This window comes from Callospermophilus lateralis, chromosome 6 (assembly GCF_048772815.1).
Source record: "Callospermophilus lateralis isolate mCalLat2 chromosome 6, mCalLat2.hap1, whole genome shotgun sequence".
In the NCBI taxonomy this organism is placed as follows: domain Eukaryota; kingdom Metazoa; phylum Chordata; class Mammalia; order Rodentia; family Sciuridae; genus Callospermophilus; species Callospermophilus lateralis.
Window position 1 is genome coordinate 115,123,865 of NC_135310.1, and position 20,215 is coordinate 115,144,079.

Here is a 20,215-nt window from a genome sequence, read left to right on the forward strand (position 1 = left end):
GAATTGCCACGTCCTGAATAAATGACCAACAGGGAAGAAAGCTTCTGAGTCCTGTCATCCTGCAGAGGACATTGCAACAGAACCATCACTAATTCTGACATTCAGTTTTCCTAAGATTAAGTCAGCAGATAGATTTTTTGAGGATGTAAAACTTTAAAAGAAAAGTCAGATTGATTCCACACTTGTTAGAAGGGATATAAGATAAAACATACGAAGCTATTTTTATCAGAAAGGTGAATCATAATCACTAGAACATTCTCTAATGTTTCGATTGTGCTAAAGTTTTTTCTTAATAAAATTGATGTGCCTAGTCTGTTTTTCTGTTTTACAAAACTGCTTTGACAATATGATAGATAAGGAATGAAAATAATTTTCATTATTTTTCTAAAAGCCAGGTATTTTATAAAGAGAAAAGTCAGAAATGTAAATCAGAAGTATAGGATCCATAAAGGGGTATCCAGTTGGCCTATTTTGCTGCTAGGCAGTATGACCTGAACCGGCCCGGCAAACATCAAGGCACATATTTATAGGGTCAAGAGCTAAACCACAAGGTTTAGTCAGACCTCACTTTTTCAGGCTGAGTTAGAGAACATGGAGGGAATTGTGGACCTCCTAATCCAACCATTTAATATGGGAAGAACTAGATAAGTAACTGAACCATGGAAGATAGATCAGGTAATCCCTAGTTTAAGAGTGAGGTTTAACTTTAAGGGCTGGGGAGTCCAGAAAACATTTAGAACACCCCATGGAGGTTGATATTTTTGGTCTTGAATTCAGAGAGAACAAATGAGCAGAGGAACAAATCACTAAGGGTTTCAGTCTATAAAGTGTTATCACTCCAAGGGAATTAAAGTGAAAAGTTGGATTCTGGATTCTTTGGTAGCTGTTGGTCTTCATAGTTGGTTTGCTTTAAGGAGTCTTTGGCATAAATATTATAACATTCTGTTCAGTCTCAAAGAGATTTTCTTCACCCAACCTATTCTTAGATTAGTAGAAATAGTTTATTATTATTATTATTATCATCATCATCATCATATTAATTACACAAATTAACTGGTTTCTCTGTTACATTTCCATCCCTGCAGATATATATATATATATATTCCTTTGTTCAAAGCTAATGGAAATTCTTGTTGAAATATTTCAGTCAAAAATATCAGAAAGGTTGGAGGAGAAAAGGATTGTGATGCATAGGAATGAAAAGAAAGTTATCTTATGGCAATAAATAAATAAGGATTAATTTTCTTTTTTTTTTAGTTTTATTGATTTTATTTTTTTTAAATACATGCAGTGTAATGCATTACAATTCTTATTACACATATAGACTACAGTTTTTCATATCTTTGTATATAGAGTATGCTCATGCCAATTCATGCCTTTATACATGTACTTTGGTTTTTTGCATTACAATTCTTATTACACATATATACCACAATTTTTCATATCTCTGTTTATACATAAAGTGTGTTGACACCCAATTCGTATCTTCATACATGTACTTTGGATAATGATGTCCACCACATTCCATTCCACCATTCTTGCTAATCCCCTGCCCCTCCCTTTCCTTCCCACCTCTCTTCCCTATCTAGAATTCATCTAATCTTCCCATGCTCCCCCTCCCTACCCCACTATGAGTCAGCCTCCTTATGTCAGAGAAAACATTAGGCATTTGTTTTGGGGGGATTGGCTAACTTCGCTTAGCATTATCTTCTTCATTTACCTGCAAATGCCATGATTTTATTCTCTTGCAATGCTGAATAGAATTCCATTGTGTATATATGCCACATTTTTTTATCCATTCATCCACTGAAAGACATCTAGGTTGGCTCCACAGTTTAGCTATTGTGAATTGTGCTGCTATAAACATTGATGTGGCTGTGTCCCTGTAGTATGCTGGTTTTAAGTCCTCTGTAGTATGCTGTTTTTAAGTCCAAAGAGAAGGATAGCTGGGTCAAATGGTGGTTCCATTCCAAGATTTCCAAGGAATCTCCATACTGCTTTCTAATTTGCAGTCCCACCAGCAATGTATGAGTGTACATTTTCCCCCACATCCTCTCCAACACTTATTATTGTTTGACTTCAAAATAGCTGCCATTCTGACTAGAGATGATATCTTAGAGTACTTTTGATTTGCATTTCTCTGATTGCTAGAGATGATGAGCATTTTTTCATTTATTTGTTGATTGATTGTATATCCTCTTCTGAGAAGTGTCTGTTCAGGTCCTTGGCCCGTTTGTTGATTGGGTTATTTGTTTTTTCAATGCTTAGCTTTTTGAGTTCTTTATATACCCTAGAGATTAGTGCTCTGTCTGATGTGTGAGGGGTAAAAATTTGCTCCCAGGATGTAGGCTCTCTGTTCACCCTACAGATTGTTTCTTTTGCTGAGAAGAAACTTTTTAGTTTGATTCCCATCCCATTTATTGATTCTTGGTTTTAATTCTTGTGCTATAGGAGTCTTATTAAGGAAGTTGGGGCCTAATCCCACATGATAAAGAATAGGGCCTACTTTTTCTTCTTTCGATGTAGAGTCTCTGGTTTAATTCCTAGGTCCTTGATCCACTTTGAGTTGAGTTTTGTGCATGGTGAGAGATAGGGGTTTAATTTAATTTGTTACATATGGATTTCCAGTTATCCCAGCATAATTTGTTGAAGATGCTATCTTTTCTCCAGTACATGTTTTTGGCACCTTTGTCTAATATAAGATAATTATAGTTTTGTTGGTTAGTCTCTGTGTCCTCTATTCTGTACCATTGGTCTACCATTGATCTATCAGTTTTGGTGCCAATACCATGCTGTTTTTGTTACTATTGCTCTGTAGTATAGTTTAAGGTCTGGTATAGTGATGCCACCTGCTTCACTCTTCCTGCTAAGGATTGATTTAGCTCTTCTAGGTCTCTTATTTTTCCAGATGAATTTCATGATTGCTTTTTCTATTTTTATGTGGAATTCCATTGAGATTTTGATTGGAATTGCATTAAATCTGTATAGTGCTTTGGGTAGTATGGTTATTTTGATAATATTAATTCTGCCTATCAAAGAGCAAGGTAGAACTTTCCATCTTCTAAGGTCATCTTTGATTTCTCTCTTTATGGTTCTGTAGTTTGCATTATATAGATTTTTCATCTCTATTGTTGATTCCCAAGTATCTTTTTTTTTTGAGGTTATTGTGAATGGGGGTAGTTTTCCTCATTTCCTTCTCAGAGGCTTTGTCATTGATATACAGAAATGCCTTTGATTTATGGGTGTTGATTTTATATCCTGCTAGTTTGCTGAATTCATTTACTAGCTCTAGAAGTTTTCTGGTGGGGTTTTTTAGGTTTTCTAGGTATAGAATCATATCATCAGCAAATAGTGCTAGCTTAAGTTCTTCTTTTCCTATACATATCTCTTTGATTTCTTTCATCTATCTAATTGTTCTGGGCAGTGTGTCAAGAACTATGTTGAATAGAAGTGGTGAAAAAGAGCATCCCTGTCTTGTTCCAGTTTTTAGAGGGAATGCCTTCAATTTTTTTCCATTTCGAATGATGTTGGTCTGAGGCTTAGCGTAGATAGCCTTTGTGATGTTGATATATGTTCCTGTTATTTCTAGTTTTTTATTGTTTTGTACACAAAGGGGTGCTGTATTTTGTCAAATGCTTTTTCTGCATCCATTGAGATGATAATATGATTCTTATCTTTAATTCTGTTGAGGTGGTAAATTACATTTATTGATTTCCATATGTTGAACTAACCTTGCATCCCTGGGATGAACCCCACTTGATCATGGTACACAATTTTTTTGATATGTTTTTGTATTTGATTTGCCAGAATTTTATTCAGAATTTTGCATCTATGTTCATTAGAGATATTGGTCTGAAATTTTCTTTCTTTGATGTATCTTTGCCTGGTTTTGGCAAATCATATGACTTAAGAAATTTGTTGATGCCTTCAATGTCTTCTGTTTTATTGGAGTATAGGATTTCAAAATAATTTCCAATTATCCTCTATAATTTCTGTGGTGTCTGTTGTGATATTAACTTTTTCATCATGTATGCTGGTAATTTGAGTTTTCTCTCTCTCTCCTTCTCTTTGTTAGCAGGGATAAAGGTCTGTCAATGTTATTTATTTTTTACAAAGAACCAACTTTTTGTTTTGTCAATTTTTTCTTTTGTTTTGATTTCATTGATTTCAGCTCTAATTATTATTTCTTGCTTTCTACTGCTTTTGCTGTTGATTTGTTCTTCTTTTTCTAGGGCTTTGAGATGTAGTGTGAGGTCATTTATTTGTTCACTTTTTCTTCTTTTAAAGAATGAACTCCATGTAATGAATTTTCCTCTTAGTATGCTTTCATAGTGTCCCAGAGATTTCCGTATGTTATGTCTATGTTCTCATTTATCTCTAAGAATTTTTTAATCTCCTCCTTGATATCTTCTGTAACCCATTGTTTATTCAGTAGCATATTGTTTAGTCTCTAGGTGATGGAAAATTTTTTATTTCTTATTTTGTCATTGATGTCCAATTGGACATCAATGAGGACATCAATGACAAAATAAGAAATAAAAAATTTTATCTGATCTGATCTGATAAAATCTGATAAAATGCATGGTAGTGTCTCTTTTTTTTGTGTTTACTAAGAGTTGCTTTGTGGCATAGTATGTGGTCTATTTTAGAGAATTATCCATGTGCTGCTGAGAAGAAAGTGTATCCACTTGATGCAGGTTGAAATATTCTATATGTCAGTTAACTCTAAGGTATTGATTGTGTTATTGAGTTCTATAGTTTCTTTATTCAACTTTTGTTTGGACGATCTATCCAGTGGTGTTAAAGTCACCCAAGATTATTGTGTTGTGGTCAATTTGACTCTTGAACTTGAGAAGAGTTTGTTTGGTGAACATAGCTGTTTGGGGCATATATATTTATGATTGTTATGTATTGTTGGTGTATGGTTTCCTTCGGCAGTATGTAGTGTCCATCTTTATCCATTTTGATTAACTGTGGCTTGAAGTCTACTTTATTTGATATGAGTATGGAAACCCCTGCTTGCTTCCACAATCCATGTAAGTCGTATGATTTTTCCCAACCTTTTGCCTTCAGTCTGTGTATGTCTTTTCCTATCAGATGAGTCTCCTGGAGGCAGCATATTGTTGGGTCTTTTTTTTTAAATCCAATTTGCTACCTATGTATTTTGATGGGTGAGTTTAAGCCATTAACATTCAGGGTTATTATTGAGATGGTTTGTATTTCCAGCCGTAGTTGTTTATTTTTGTTTTTTAACTTGACTTGTTTTCCTCTTTGATTAGTTTTTCCTTTAGTGTACTACCTCCCTTTGCTGATTTTCATTGTTGTTTTTCATTTCCTCTTCATGAAATATTTTGCCAAGGATGTTTTGTAGTGCCAGTTTTCTAGCTATAAATTCTTTTAAATTTTGTTTATCGTGGAAGGATTTTATTTCTTCTTCAAATCTAAAACTTAATTTTGCTGGATACAAGATTCTTGGTTGGCACCCATTATCTTTCAGAGCTTGATATATGTTGTTCCAAGCTCTTCTAGCTTTCAGGGTCTGTGTTGAAAAATCTGCTGTTATCCTAATTGGTTTTCCCTTATATGTAATCTGATTCCTTTCTCTTGTGGCTTTTAAAATTCTCTCCTTATTCTGTTTGTTGGTCGTTTTCATTGTAATGTGCCTTGGTGTGGGTATGTTGTGACTTTGTACATTTGGCATCCTGCAGGCTTCTTGAATTTGGATTTCCAATTCATTCTTCATGTTTGGAAAGTTTTCTGATATTATTTCAGTGAATAGATTGTTCATTCCTTTGGTTTGGACCTGTTTTCCTTCTTCTATCCCAATAACTCATAAATTTGGTCTTTTTATGCTATCCTATATTTCTTGAATGTTCTGCTCATGGTTTCTTATCATTTCTGCTTTGTGGTCTATGTTCTTTTCAAGATGATTTATTTTATCTTCATTATCTGATGTTCTATCTTTTAAGTGGTCTACTCTGTTGGTGATGCTTTCATTTGAGTTTTTAATTTGGTTTATTATTTCAAGGATTTCTGTTTTGGGGGGGGTTGTTTGTTTGTTTGTTTGTTTGTTTTGTTTTTAGAACCTCTATCTCCCTGTTGAGGTGATCTTTTGCTTCTTGGATTTTTATGTAGCTCATTGTCAAAATGATCTTTCACTGCCTGTATTTGTTCTCTTATGTCTTCTTTGAGATCCCAAAACATTTTAACCATGTATATCCTGAATCTTTCTCTGACACTTTTTCTGCTGTAGCTGCTAAAGCTTCTAATGATGTGGTGTCTTGATTTGTTTATGGTACTTTCTTCCCTTGTCTTTTCATGTTGCTCATGTGTCTTCCTTTCTAGCTCTGTGGATCTGGTGTTTTATTGTTTTTACCCTATAGATTTGTAGTGCTCTTGTAGGGTTCCAAGATCTCTCCTTTGTGGAGAAGGACAATGTTAATAGATCCCAATATCAACAATACATCACCTGCTCAAATGGAGATCTGATCTGATAGCCATGCTCACCAAAAAATGGCAAGGAAGGTTTTCCAAGATGGAGTCCGTCTGCTTCCAGCGCTGGGGTGTCTGGTGAGGTGGGGGGAACTGGGCAATGGCCTTGTGCTGTGGATAGTAGCAGCCGAGTAACCTGCGTGGAAGCGGAGCCTAAATAAGCATTCAAAGGATCCTAGAAAACTTTATAATGTGATATAAAGAAGCTGAACTGCAGAAGGCTGTGTTAACTATCTACCATCATTCTGAAGTGATTGGAAACATATGAGTTTCCTAATGTTCCAAAACAAATAGCATATTATGTAAACACAAACATTTCACATAGTGATTCGTATTCTCCAAATCAAAATTTTCAATCTTAAAAGTGGCTGGCCACACATACTCACAAACAGAAAAACTGAATCACTGTTTATTTTCAAATTTCCCTTTTAATTTAGGAGTATCTCCTGTCCTGTAGAAAATAATTCTTGTCCGATGAAATTTGAGATTTTTTTTTTAACCATCTGAAACAGCTGCTGAGAGTGGTGGCTTAGTGGGTGCCAGTAAGAAGGGGCTTAAAGGCTGAAGAAGGGGCTTCATTGCTGCATGCCAGTCTGCAGTATAGGCTTTTGATGTTCTCTCTCTTGATCCTGTATTATGTAAAGCACTCTGCAAAAGCAACTTCAGCCACCAACCCCTCCACCACATGGCTGCTCCAAAGCCCTTCTGTATGGACATTTTGAAGCCACCATCTTCAGGCAGGATCATTTTTTTGAGTCACCTTTTACAATCTGCACCACTCCATCTGCAGCTGAACAGACCACATCATCACCATTTACTACCCTCATATTGTTCATTAAAATGTCATAATTTTTAAATGATGAATACTTAGAAATCCATTTGGAACAACACATCCTTTGACTTCTTCTGGGATTTGGATATTAATGATCATCTACTATGTATATAAACAGTAAGTGTCCTTTTTGAATACAACGAGTAAAGCTAATTGGCAATAGTCCCTGGGAATTCATGAAGATCATTTTGAGTGGGCTTTGGCAGGAGGGAAAGAATATACTTTGGTGACAAGCAAGAGGACATTCCAGACAAGGGAAAGGCAGTTGAAGATGTAGAGGACAGAGGCTAAGAGCTCTGGAGTCAGACACATAAATAATTGAAACCCAAGATAGGTAAGAGAAAATGTGAGTCAGTCTAGCTGTTTCAAATCTTTCTAATTTTTAGGTTCAAGAGAACAATATTTTATGGATTTAGAAAGTTTGCAGATGAAGTCCCAGAATTATTTGGAGATTTTAAAAACTTATGGAGTGTGCCACAAAGATTCCAGAAAATGAGGAATGAGCAAGAATCAACAATTTAGCAAGCATTGTTTGACACTACAAGGTTATACTAGGGTCACAATGATGAATTGGGAGCTTGGAGTCATGGTGGGAGGAAGAAGGACATGGAGAATCTTTGTAAAGGAGGAAACCTTTCAGAAGGACAGGCTTTCATTGAAAAGTAAGATTTGGCTACACTGAAGAGGAGAAACAGGACAAGAACTTTCACTGACCACTGGCTTCTGCAGTGACCTAGTGAGCCTGGCTTCTGAACTTCCACATCATGAAATATTGTGTTCTCAATTTAAAAAATGGAAAATTATAATGTAATATTTTGATACCAAGTCCTAAAAGTAGAAATTGATAATAAAAATTCATTAAATAATAATCAGTAAGCAATTAGGAAAGAGCATTATTTGCCTTAAACTAATTTCATTCACTTTTCTGATAGGGTTATACAAACTTATAGATCAAATGAATTCAGTTTATTTAATAAGTCTCTCAAAATATCCTTAAGGGATATAAAGAGAAATAGAAGGTGCATGAAAGTACTTGGATTGAAGCCAGTTGGAAAGAACCCATAACTGTTAACTAATAGGGTGGTCTCCATGAAAGGTCTTACAAATTAGTCAGATGAATTTATGCAAATGTTGTCATTTGTAGATAGCACAGAATTGAAAAATAAAAGTAAGATCCAGTGGATTATAATGTTGGAGTAAAGACTAATCAAATGTAGTCATCAGATAAATTTGTGTGTGTGTGTGTGTGTGTGTGTGTGTGTGAAAGAAATTCCATGCATGGGTAAGGCTACAGAAAATCTGGCAAAATAACACTTCATGTGTTATTTATTAGCAATACTAGATCTGGATGACCCAGATTCCAGGAAATAATACATCAATGTTCTCTGCTGAGCCTAGTCTACATTTTAAAAAAATATATTCAATTCAGCGTGCCATATTTAAAAGGATTTTGATGAACAGTTGTATAAGACATAGTTGAAAGAAATAGAGATATTTGGTGTTAGGAAGCATACTCATTTAAGTCAGGGATTTGGATAAGGTTGACATAATTAAATATTCCTTTTAAAAACATTACTCTTGAAGATAGAGAACAGTCGGAGGGACAAAGTAAATATGGGGAGACTAATGAGAAGAGAATGCCGCAGCCCAGGTGAGAGGTAAGGGGTAATTGATTAATGAAGAAGATGAGAGGAAGTGGAGTCCCAGAGGAGTAGGATGGATTGGACATCCACCCATGGGCCACTGGGAGGGAAAGTGATGTGGTTGTTTGGGGGAGCATTATGTTCAAGATACAAGCAGGGCGTTTTAGTGACAGCTGTTAGTTAAGCTGGTGTGCAGAGAACCTGAGGGTAGGAAATATGAATGGGGAGGCACCAGAACAGAGTGAAGATCAACAGTGATAGAAGTTATGTGATCCTTTTTACAGTTCACAGAGCACTTCAACACTTAGCAACTCAACTGGTATGTAATATAATTCTTTGCAGCAAAGCATGTCTTATTATGGCATTTCAGAGAGATGAAACCAAAATTACCTCATGCAAATTTGTTGAAGCTTTTAACTCTAGCAAATGTCAGAACCAGGACTTGAAACCAGTTCATCGATGCCAAATTCTTAAGGTTTTTGATTTGTGATTTTTTATTACACTCTAGAGCCTATCCAATGAGGATGGGGCTGTCAAAGGTGTGTTCCCAAGGGGAAGAAATCTCAAGCCCACAGCTGAAGGAAAGAGGGTTCCGTGAAGGAAAAGGAGACAGAGTGGTTAGGGAGGGAGAAGAAGCTGGAGAGCCCTTGGCTTTAGAAACCAGGCAGTGGGCAGAGGACAAGGAGCTTCCAGGAAGAGGAATGGGCAGGTTCTCAGATAGGACTAGAGGATCAGGACACTCAGTGCTGGGAACAGATCGTTTTCTTGACCACACGTTTTTGCCTCTCCCTCATTTCACATTCACTCTCATTTCACACATTTGGCTGTGATTCCTGACTAGATTACAAGTTCCCTGAGGGCGAGGTCCATGTCTTATTTTCCTTCTTGTCTCCGCTTTGCCTAGCACAGCTCTGTACGTAGACTGATAGGAAATGTGAAAGCCCTCTGCGTACAGATGATTAATCATCCTTAGAGTTTTTCCAAAGGCACAGTCTGATGCCAAAAACACATTTGTTTAAAACGTGTGCTTAGATTTGAATGAATCTGCCTAAATGGTGCCATCTGTTCTCCGGCAATTTCAGAAACATTTTAATACGGTTTTACCTTTAAAAGGACAAGCAAATGGGCATGCCCACAAGACATGAAGACGTCCTTAACTAAACACAGAGCAAACACCAGCACATCCAATCACACTTAAACAGCTCCACATAAAGAATGTTTTCTGAGGTTTAAGAAAATTTTATCTAAAAGGACACCAACCGCTACTTCATGCAGAAAATATTTATGAGACATTACAAAACTGTAGGCATGGACTTCTACAGCATATTACTGCACTTTAATTATAGACTCCAGAAATGTAATTTCATTTTCGTAAATATCATATTCCTTTGAAATAAATGGGCACGCGCTCCAATGTTTATTAATGGTCCACATTTGATTGCACTTTCCCCATATCAGTTTCGAAGCCGAAGACAGCTGCTGAGAATAGTCTGTGTTATTTGTTTATATCGATGTTAATTTGACTTTCGTTACAGTACTGTAGGATTTATTGTTGTGCGAATATAACAGTGAAATGAAACCCATGTTTAAGTTCTGCAAATAACTTACAGTCACTTCCAGAACACCTCAACTTAGGTTCTAAATTTGAATTTGCGGTTTTACATGCACAGTTATTTGCTGATCCACTTTAGCATGCAAAATCACACACTGGCTAGGTTTGTGTATAGTTATTGTGGCAACAAGTAATGGGTCAAATTTTCAGCCTATTTAACTCACTAGCTACATCATCATCACCAAAACTATGCCATCTGTATATTTTGCTAGTTGGTGTAAATCAACCATGGTGTAGATCAAGAAGTTATTTTTACGAAAGAATTTCCAATTGAAATAGCGTCCAGATATGTTTCCCTATCTGAATACATGTGCATTCATACCAAAATTCTTTGGTTAAGTCCCATTTTGCAAAGGTGGGAATCTGAACATATTTACTCTCATGAATATTCATTTGGAATAGTCCTAGTTTTTTTTTTATGATTTGACAGGGTGGTACTGCTAAAGAACATTTTGACTCAGCTCACTTTCTTTCTTGTAGAAAATTTATAATCTAAAAAAGTACAGAGAACAATAAGACCAGCATATTTTAGTTTTCACAACTCAGAATTTTCTTCTAATAATTTTTGAATAAATGAAATAGCATGTCGCAGAGAAAGCTGATGTGTCCCTGTTGGCCTTTTACTTCTAACCCTCAAAAAGGCCACCACCATCATCAGTTTGCTCTATCCTTCTGGTCCACATTGTTATCCTTTTAGTGACTTAAGTTATACTCCCGTGAACAATAGGTAGTCCCACTTGTATGATTACATAAACTCTATCACAGTGTTCACATCATTCTTTAATTTGCTGTTTTTCTTCAGCACGAGGAATTTCTTCAGAAACCTATCCATGTCAATATTTCTGAAGGTTATTTCATTTTAACTTCTCTGTATTTTGAATTATCCCAGCCTATTAATCTCTTCTGCTGCAGATTTTCATTTAAGTTGTACATTTTGCACCAATTTCCCAAATAATGTTGCAGTGAATGTCCTTATACCTGTATCTCCTGATATACCTACCCAAGAATTCTCTCTAGGAGATACACCTAGTAGTTTCTTGGTGGGTTGTGAGTTTTATGCATTAACAATGTTGCCATATACTGTCAAATTGCTCTTGTTAAAGTTCTTAAGTTACGTTTCCATCAGCAGTATATAAAAATTCCCATCTCCTTAGGTCCTCACCAGCACTTGTTGTGCTAGACTTTATCTTTTTAATTTTTGCATTCTCATAGGTGTGAAATCATTTATTCTTATTTTTCAAAGTTAGATAGTTCTCAAAATTTATAAATTGGAGCATTTTTTTCAAATATACATTAACCATTTTTAGATTCCTTCTTTATAGGATCCCTATTCTAGCTTTTGCCTTTTTTTCTGAGTTGTCTTTTTCTTGAGTAATGAGTTGTGTATTTCAAATCTTAATCTTTAATCAGACTTACATATTGCAAATATCTTCACCCACTTACATAAGTCTTTAAATTTGGGGATATTTTGTCAAATATTATATTTAGATCATATTTGAGTCAATTTATTTTTCTATTTTTTATGTTATCTGAAAGCTATCCATTACTACCCTGGGCTAATTACAATATACTTCCATATTTTCTTGTGTTCTTGTTAATGTTGTGTTATTTTACACTTAAGGCACCATTTGACCCAGCTATCTCACTTTTCAGTTAATATCCAAAGGACCTAAAATCAGCGTATTACAATGATGCATCCACATCACTGTTTCTAGCAGCTCAGTTCACAATAGCAAAGCTATGGAACCAACCTAGGTGCCCTTAAACAGAAGAATGGATAAAGAAAATGTGGTACATGTACACAACGGAATATTACTCAGCCTTAAAGAAGAATAAAATGATGGCATTTGACAGTAAATGGATAGAGCTGGAGAATATCATGCTAAGTGCAATCCCAAAAAACCAAAAGCTGGATGTTTTCTGTAATAGACAGATGCTAATACACATAAGGCTTTATTTTATTTTTGAATCTGTGTATATAGTGTAAAAAGTTAACCTAAATTTACCTTTTCCTACCTGGAGTGCCAGGTATTTCAGCACCACTACTTAATTAGTCTGTTATTTCTCCTCTGCAGGGTGATGTCCCCTCTGTCCTAACTGGAATTGCTCACTGAGCACAGCATGTTCCATAGACCTAGTTGTCTGCTCCTGCTTCAGTGCTCCTCTAATGACCATGGCTTTGTGGTACACCTGGACATAGGGAAGGACAAGCACTCCCCCTGCCCCCGCTTCTTTCACAAAATTAATTTTCTTTTTATATGAAGATTTTTTCCTACTTGATTTTTAGAACCACTTTGTCTTATTCTGGGGGGAAAAAAAACCTGAAATATTCTTATTTCAATTGCATTATATATATATACATATATATATATATATATATATATATATATATATGTAGATTTTTAGTTTTTTCATCTATGAATTGGTATATTTCAGGTTTTCTTTTTATGTTCTTAAATACTATTTCATCAGTTCCCTATAGATTATATCTTTTACATAAGTAATCCCTTGTTATCTCCTTGTCTTTGTTGCCATTCTGAATAATATTTGATTTCCTAATTGTTGTTGGGCTGTTAGAATTTAATTGATTTTGTATCTAGCAATATTGATAAACTTTTTGATTCGTATCAGTTTTTTTTTTTTTTTGTAGAAGCTCTTGAGTTTTCTAGGTTGACTGTAAATATTCTGTACACAATGACATTGTGATGCATTCTTTTCCTATTATTCTGCCCCTATGTCAGTCTCTTTTTTATGATGCTGGTTAGAGCCTGTGGCTCGGTGTTGAGCAGTAGCAGTGACGTAGGCATCCTTGTCTGTGAATCGTGTTTACCATTGTGATAACCATTCTCTTGATACACACACTCTCGTCTCCTTCCTATGAGGTTAATGTAGGCATTTTCAATGTGGATGGCCAAGGATAGGCATGGATTGTAGCTGGGTGATGAAATAAAGTTGTCATCCTGGTGAGAGGACTTGGTCTTCACCTCACTAGAACGTTTCTTTACGTCACTCTCTGAATTAACCCATCCACATTGGTTTTCAGTCACTGGAGGTAATAACATTGAAAAGCACGTAATTTATAGGTCTGAGTTACAAGAGTTTTTGTTCCATTTGACAGTGTTGGCTCCATGGGAAATGCTGAATCTTTAGAAATACACATTTAAATCTTTTGACACTCTTCCAAAGTTCTCAGTTCTAATTATTTTTGTTTTTTGGTTTCTTCTTTATGTCATAGACTCCCATGAACCAAGCCTCGACCCGTTCCCACTGCATCTTCACCATTCACTTGTCAAGCAAGGAGCCAGGCTCTGCAACTGTCCGGCACGCCAAGCTCCACCTGGTTGACCTGGCTGGCTCTGAGCGAGTTGCCAAGAGTGGCGTAGGGGGCCAGCTTCTGACCGAGGCCAAGTATATCAACTTGTCACTGCACTACTTGGAGCAGGTAAGGCAGCAGAGTGGGACGTCACCACAGCAACGTCCTCGCACTTCATTTGCATCTGCCATTCTACTCTCTGTTAAGTAGACATAATAGACAGTTTGCCATTTTCGTCTTTTTAAGCGAACAGTTCAGTGACAAGTACTTTCACAATGTTCTGCAATATCACCGCCATCAATTTCTAGATCCATTTCATAATCCCAAGCAGAAACTCTGTGCCCATTAAATGATAGCTCCGATCCCCTCCTATCCCCGTAGCCTCTATACCACCTTCTGTACCTGTTATCTTGCCTATTCCAGGTGCCTCTTATAAGTGACTATTTGAATATTTGTCCTTTTATGTCTGGCTTATTTCACTTAGCATGATATTCTAGAAGTTCATCCGCATTGTAGCATGTTTTGGAATTTTATTCCTTTTCAAGATTGAATAATATGCACTTATTCACTTGGTTCATCCACTCATCCTTTAAAGGTCTCGTTGGTTGTTTCTACCTTTAACTGTTGTAAACAATGCTGTAGGAAACATAGGTATATCTACTAGCATTTTGTATAGGCCATTTCATTTAAACCTTACAACAGCCCCATGTTGTAAGTGTTGGGTTTTAAAAATTCAAGTCCTCCCAAGGCCTTCCCAAAGTTACTCAGTTACTGGGTGGGTTAGGATTTGAACTGAGATTTACTTGACTACACAGCCAATGCCTTTTTCCACTTACTATCTCATAGCCTTATTGTCTTTATTGCAAAATTAGTAGTGAGTGTGACTATAGCCTCCTGTTGCCTAATCCTTCTGGCTTGTAGATTGGCTATAACTTGGAGGTGACCAATATTTTTCCAGCATCCAGTGACTTCATCCAGTCAGCAATTTTGTCCCCTTAGGCTCAATTTCCCTCCCTACCTCTAATCCAAGTTGACTACTATCCAGCCCAGTAGGTGCTCTGATTTTAATTTTTGAGTTTGGTATAGAAAGCTTATCTGAATTTAACTAAACATATCTTCCAAAAAAAGTCTTTATCTCCAACATGAGTGGATTGGATTAGATGATTTCTCAAGTTCCTTTCACTTTGTGAGCACGAGCAGTGTGAATTGAATGTTAAGGATGGCAACTGTTTTCAGATTCTAGAAAAGAAACATGATTAAAAACTGGAATGGAGAAGTACAGAGGATATTGATGAGGCAGGAGGACTTGTTAATGAATGTTAAGGCTACAAGACTTAAGGGGAAAACAAAGAACAAAACTTTTTTTTTTTTTTAACGGCCTAATGAACCCTTTTGAGACTGATGCTGTCCTGATGGTAAATGCTTTATAATGGTTGTGTCTGCAAAAGCTGGTTGAGAGAAACTGAAGGGAGACTGTGTGAACAGGATGCACATGGTACTTTCTGACCCAGTGCATCCCAGTAATGCAGCACCCAGAGATTCGGATCTGCATGGCATCCCAATCATTTTAGAATTTTGACAAGAGTCAGCAGTCCTTAGCTCTTTCTTGCTAAATATTCCACACTGCTTATGCTTAACAGAGCTTTTTACTTAATAGGACACTGACAGAACAATGATATGAAAACGTAATGAACTGTATTCAAAGTGCTTTATTTCAAAGAAATGTATCTACTTATTTCAGATGGTAGCATAGTCTGTTATAATTCCCATTATGTCCATCTGTTCATATAACATAAAATTCATCAGTTGAATCAAATTTTCTTCCAATTGTAATCACTCAAGAGAAATGTCTACCCCCTTTTCTTCCTTTGTTCTACACAGACTTTGCAAGCTGCCTGTCACTAAAACTGCTCCTATCCTCACATTTCCTCTCTTCAAATCCTCGTAATATCAGCCTCATGTGAGTGGTCTTGGTGGCTACATGACATTTGATTTTCTGTATCAATAATGAAGCTATCTAACAGATATGTGTAAGGACCTGTAAAGTGCTAAGCAGTGGAACACGGTGGCGAACAAAATGAGAGTGGTCCTTGCCCCAGGGTCTCATGGTTTGAGGTAGGAGGACAACTTGCAAGCACAAAGTCTGTGACTGTGATGGGGTGAGAGCTGTGGAGAGGAAGGAGAAGGAGTGAGCAGAGCTCATATGGGACCTGACTCAGACTGAGAAGGTGAGGGTTCAGGATGCTTCGCTGGTGGCCTGACTCTAAGCAGAGGCTTGAGGGAGGAGTAGCGGTGAGCCAGGCGAGGCAAGGGCCTAGAGCGGGTCAGGCAGTGGGAACGGAGCCTCTCAGCTCCTTTCTCCAGCCCCCTGGGGGCATTGGGTCATTCTGGGTCCCAATTTCACCCATGTGTCATTGACTGTGGCTCTTATGTATAATTTATCTGTTTCATTGTGGCCTGCTTCTTTTCATCTGTTAACTATTCTCCCTCATATCCAAGTGTCTTTGTGGGCAAGAAGGAGGCTCAAGATAAGGTCAGAAATGAGGAGAAAAAATTAACACAAGCTCAAGAGGAAAAGAAAGTGTCAATATGGGAAACTTCAGTGTGTGTAAAAAAGGATATGGGGCATTGAGAGCTTGTTTGGAGGTTCTAGCAGAGGAGTGCAGCTACTCATACACCCCTGACCACAAAAACGGTCCTCCTCTATCGGGGAGGATCGTCCTCTTCGACTGAGCATGCAGCTTCTGGAGGGACGCACATGGAGCAGTGAGGGAGGAAGGGGACACCCACCTAGCCAGCCAGATCAGCCAAATCAACCCTGGCCATCAATGGAGTGACAGATGTCCCAGCCAGATCGCCCTCAACATACTACAGGGACATAGCCACATCAATGTTTATAGCAGCACAAATCACAATAGCTAAACTGTGGAGCCAACCTAGATGCCCTTCAGTGGGTGAATGGATTAAAAATGTATATACACAATGGAATTTTACTCAGTAATAAAATCATGGCATTTGCAGGTAAATGGATGGTATTGGAGAAGATAATGCTAAGTGAAGTTAGCCAATCCCAAAAAATCAAATGCCGAATGTTTTCTCTGATATAAGGAGGCTGACTTATAGTGGGGTATGGAGGGGGAACATGGGAGGAATAGATGAATTCTAGATTGGGCAGGGGGGTGGGAGGGAAAGGGAGGGGGCAGGGGATTAGCAAGAATGGTGGAAAGTAATGGACATCATTATCCAAAGTACATGTATGAAGACATGAATTGGGCGTCAACATACTTATATGCAAACAGAGATATGAAAAATTGTGATGTATTTGTGTAATAAGAATTTTAATACATTTCACTGTCATTTATTTTTTTAAAAAATTGATATGGGGGTTGAGTTCATTTAAGGGGAGCTGGTGGAGAGCAGGTGGATGGGTAGAGAAGGGATTTTGAAATCCATTTAGAGATACTGAGAGAGAGACAGGGACTACATGGTAAGAAGAGTAATGAAAAGAGTGGGAAGATAATGAAATAACATAATTCAAAGACTTTTATATCAAATTCTCTGTGTATAGTACTTTACTATGTGGCCACAGAGACTGGAACTATGACACAATTTAGTGTAACTAGCTTCATTCATTCCTTCACTCACTAGATTGTGATTGAGTGGCCCCTGGGTGCTGTGAGTTACCTTAGGCAGTGGGGAAAGAGGCAGTGCTACCATGTCATTAGCAAACACAGGAAGAGAAAACCTCTACTAGAAATCCATTTTAGTGTTGGTAATTTACCTTCTCTTTCTCAGTTTCAATGTAAAAGAGATGAACTAGGACATAGCTTGCTAACCTGCCTTGCATTAATTAGCCTGCATGGTTTAGGAATTTTATGCAGAATGTGATTGATTTGCCCTCCTGGCCACAGCTGGGAAGCCCCACACCTGCTGGGAGGGTCCAGCCTGCCTGAGTCCAAGGCACCTTATTAGGCTCAGAAGTAAGTAACTTTCTGTTTACCAGAGTATCATTGGTTTTGGAGTTTTCTTGTGTATGCAGTACTTTTTCCAAAAATTGTCCTCAAAAAACATTTTCAGCCACAATAGCAGGGTACGTCTTCACCCTGGAAATTGAGTTCGTGTGAGGAAAAGCACAGGCGCCGTGTGTGCTTGTGCTCACTGTAAACCTCACCAAGTGCCCCTGGTGTGACCCGTGGCCTCCGTCAGCCCAAACATCAAGTGAGAAACCACCAGGAATGGAGAATGTTTGCTCTCCACCTCTTCAGAAATCGGAATCTGGCTGCTTTCAGCCAGTTATGCAACCCAAGTGGACTTTTTCAGAGTTTCAATTCCCATTTGGCTCCTGGCGCATATGTTATGTTCAGGAGAAACACTGATGGTGCCAGTGGTAGTCAGACCGCTCTGAATCCTTGTCAGTTTTCAGAGGATAATTTTCCATGCCCTTCTGAGATCTTTAAAAGAAAATTGCTTTAATTCATTAAATAGTAAGCTAGTGATTATAATAGTCATTATTGATTCCAGGCCCAGCTTCTAGGTCCTTAGAAATGTATAAAGTATAATGTGAGTTTCCACTCTTTATCACCTTAAGAATGCTTTCAGGAGCATTTGACATTGTGTTTATATAAGAAACCCAAAATGGAAGTAAATAGCTTTTTTTTTTTTTTTTTTTTTTTTTTAAGAAAGCCAGGCTGTATGACTACACCCTGTCCCTGTGCCCTTGAGAAGATTATTGGGTTCCTGCCCGCCTAGTAACTCAAGAATCATCTTCCTCTGCCTTTTTCCTGAATGTCTGCCCTTTCTGTGTCACTCTGCAGATTTGTGTCTGTTCTGATGGGCTGAGTCATTATGGTTCTTTCTCCTGGCTACACTGATTGATTCAAGAGTGGGTCGGGACCTAAGCTGGTCCTTAGAGAAGATCAGGAACCTTGTTTATTGATTAGGGAAATAATGTTCTGTCTCCCCTAAGTTATGAATAAGGAAGTATATAACATCAGGGCACTTGGAAGCCATCCTGTAGCTGTGAGGAGGATGACTTCTACCACATGAAAAACAGAAGAGAGTTATGGGCAAAACTACATCCTTGTTGGTAGCACTAACCTTTGGAGTCATTTCTAACCTGGGGCCCTTCCTGTTCAATTCCATGAGCCAATAAATTTCCCTCATGATTGAAACCAGTGTGAATTACATTTTCTGTTACTTAAAACCAAAAGTGAGTTCAGTAACACACAATTTAATATCAACAGGGAGTTTAATAAGCATGTTCTTCTTTATGCTAAGTTGTCAATAAAGGCATTGGATAGAAAAGATATATAAATATTATTTCCTAGAGCAGTAAAAAGGTGATTTTTTATGAAAGAACCTCAATGAACTTAGAGAACTATTAGATGCTTATTTGATGATTCATAAATAACAATACTTCTCTCTCTGCACATCAGTCATGCCAATCCATGTTTGGTCTGGTTCTTGGTACTTGGGCCACCTTACCTGTTTTAGGTATATAACTTGTTCTTTAGGCTCTTGGGGCCTGAACCTTTGCTCAGCATCCCTTGCCACTCATATCAAGGCTGCCATGTTCTCCACCTTTCTTCCTATTACGCTGAAACAGATCCCCCAAATCTCATTCCATATTGAGGACTCTCACACTGACAAATGAAACTAGTTCATCCATTCATTGTGTTCAGTACACGTTGTATTAATCAGGTTTCTTAGTTGCAAGCCAGAAAATCCGTGCTAGCTATTTTAAACAGCATAGAGATTTCTAAACATAAAGAATCTCAATAAAAGTTAGAAATCTGGCTTGGATAACACCCAGCTGGAAGCAAAGCAACCAGAAGACACAGCTAACCACCCCACTGAAGTGTTCTGCAAAACACCTCTGTTATCCCCACCTGGCACTTATGACATTGAGGGCAGGGTTTCAGAAACTTCACCAGAGCTGCATCAGAAGAACCAGAAGGCTACCATCTTTCTCTTTCACAAATCTAATTCTCCTCCTTATGGTCACTACCTCTTATTGCTTATCTCCAGATCTCACACAGGGAATCTGCTTGGTGGGGCTACGTTTTATGCAAAATATGAGTTGCGAGACAGACTAAGATGTGTAGTTTTAGAGGAAGTCAAAGTAGAATGGGAGTGTCTTGAGTACTGATGGAGACAACTGAGTTTCTGCCACATGTACTTAGTTCTGGAACATGGTTTTAAGCAGTGGAAATAGAGTAGTAACCAAGAGGCATGGCATCTCTGACTTAGAAGAGTAGAACATTGAGTGGGGAAGCAGATGGAGAATAAGTAAATAAAGATAATTTTAAATAGTGGTAAGTACT

The 20,215-nt window shown here is 37.5% G+C and overlaps 1 protein-coding gene across 1 annotated transcript in view; it reads left to right on the plus strand.

The window, feature by feature from the left end:
* Kif6 (kinesin family member 6) overlaps window positions 1-20,215 on the plus strand; it is a 387,415-nt gene that overhangs the window by 130,795 nt on the left and 236,405 nt on the right. The window contains exon 7 of the mRNA XM_077109561.1: window positions 13,815-14,021. Coding sequence (XP_076965676.1) covers window positions 13,815-14,021 — 207 coding nt within the window. The remainder of the gene's footprint in view (window positions 1-13,814; window positions 14,022-20,215) is intronic.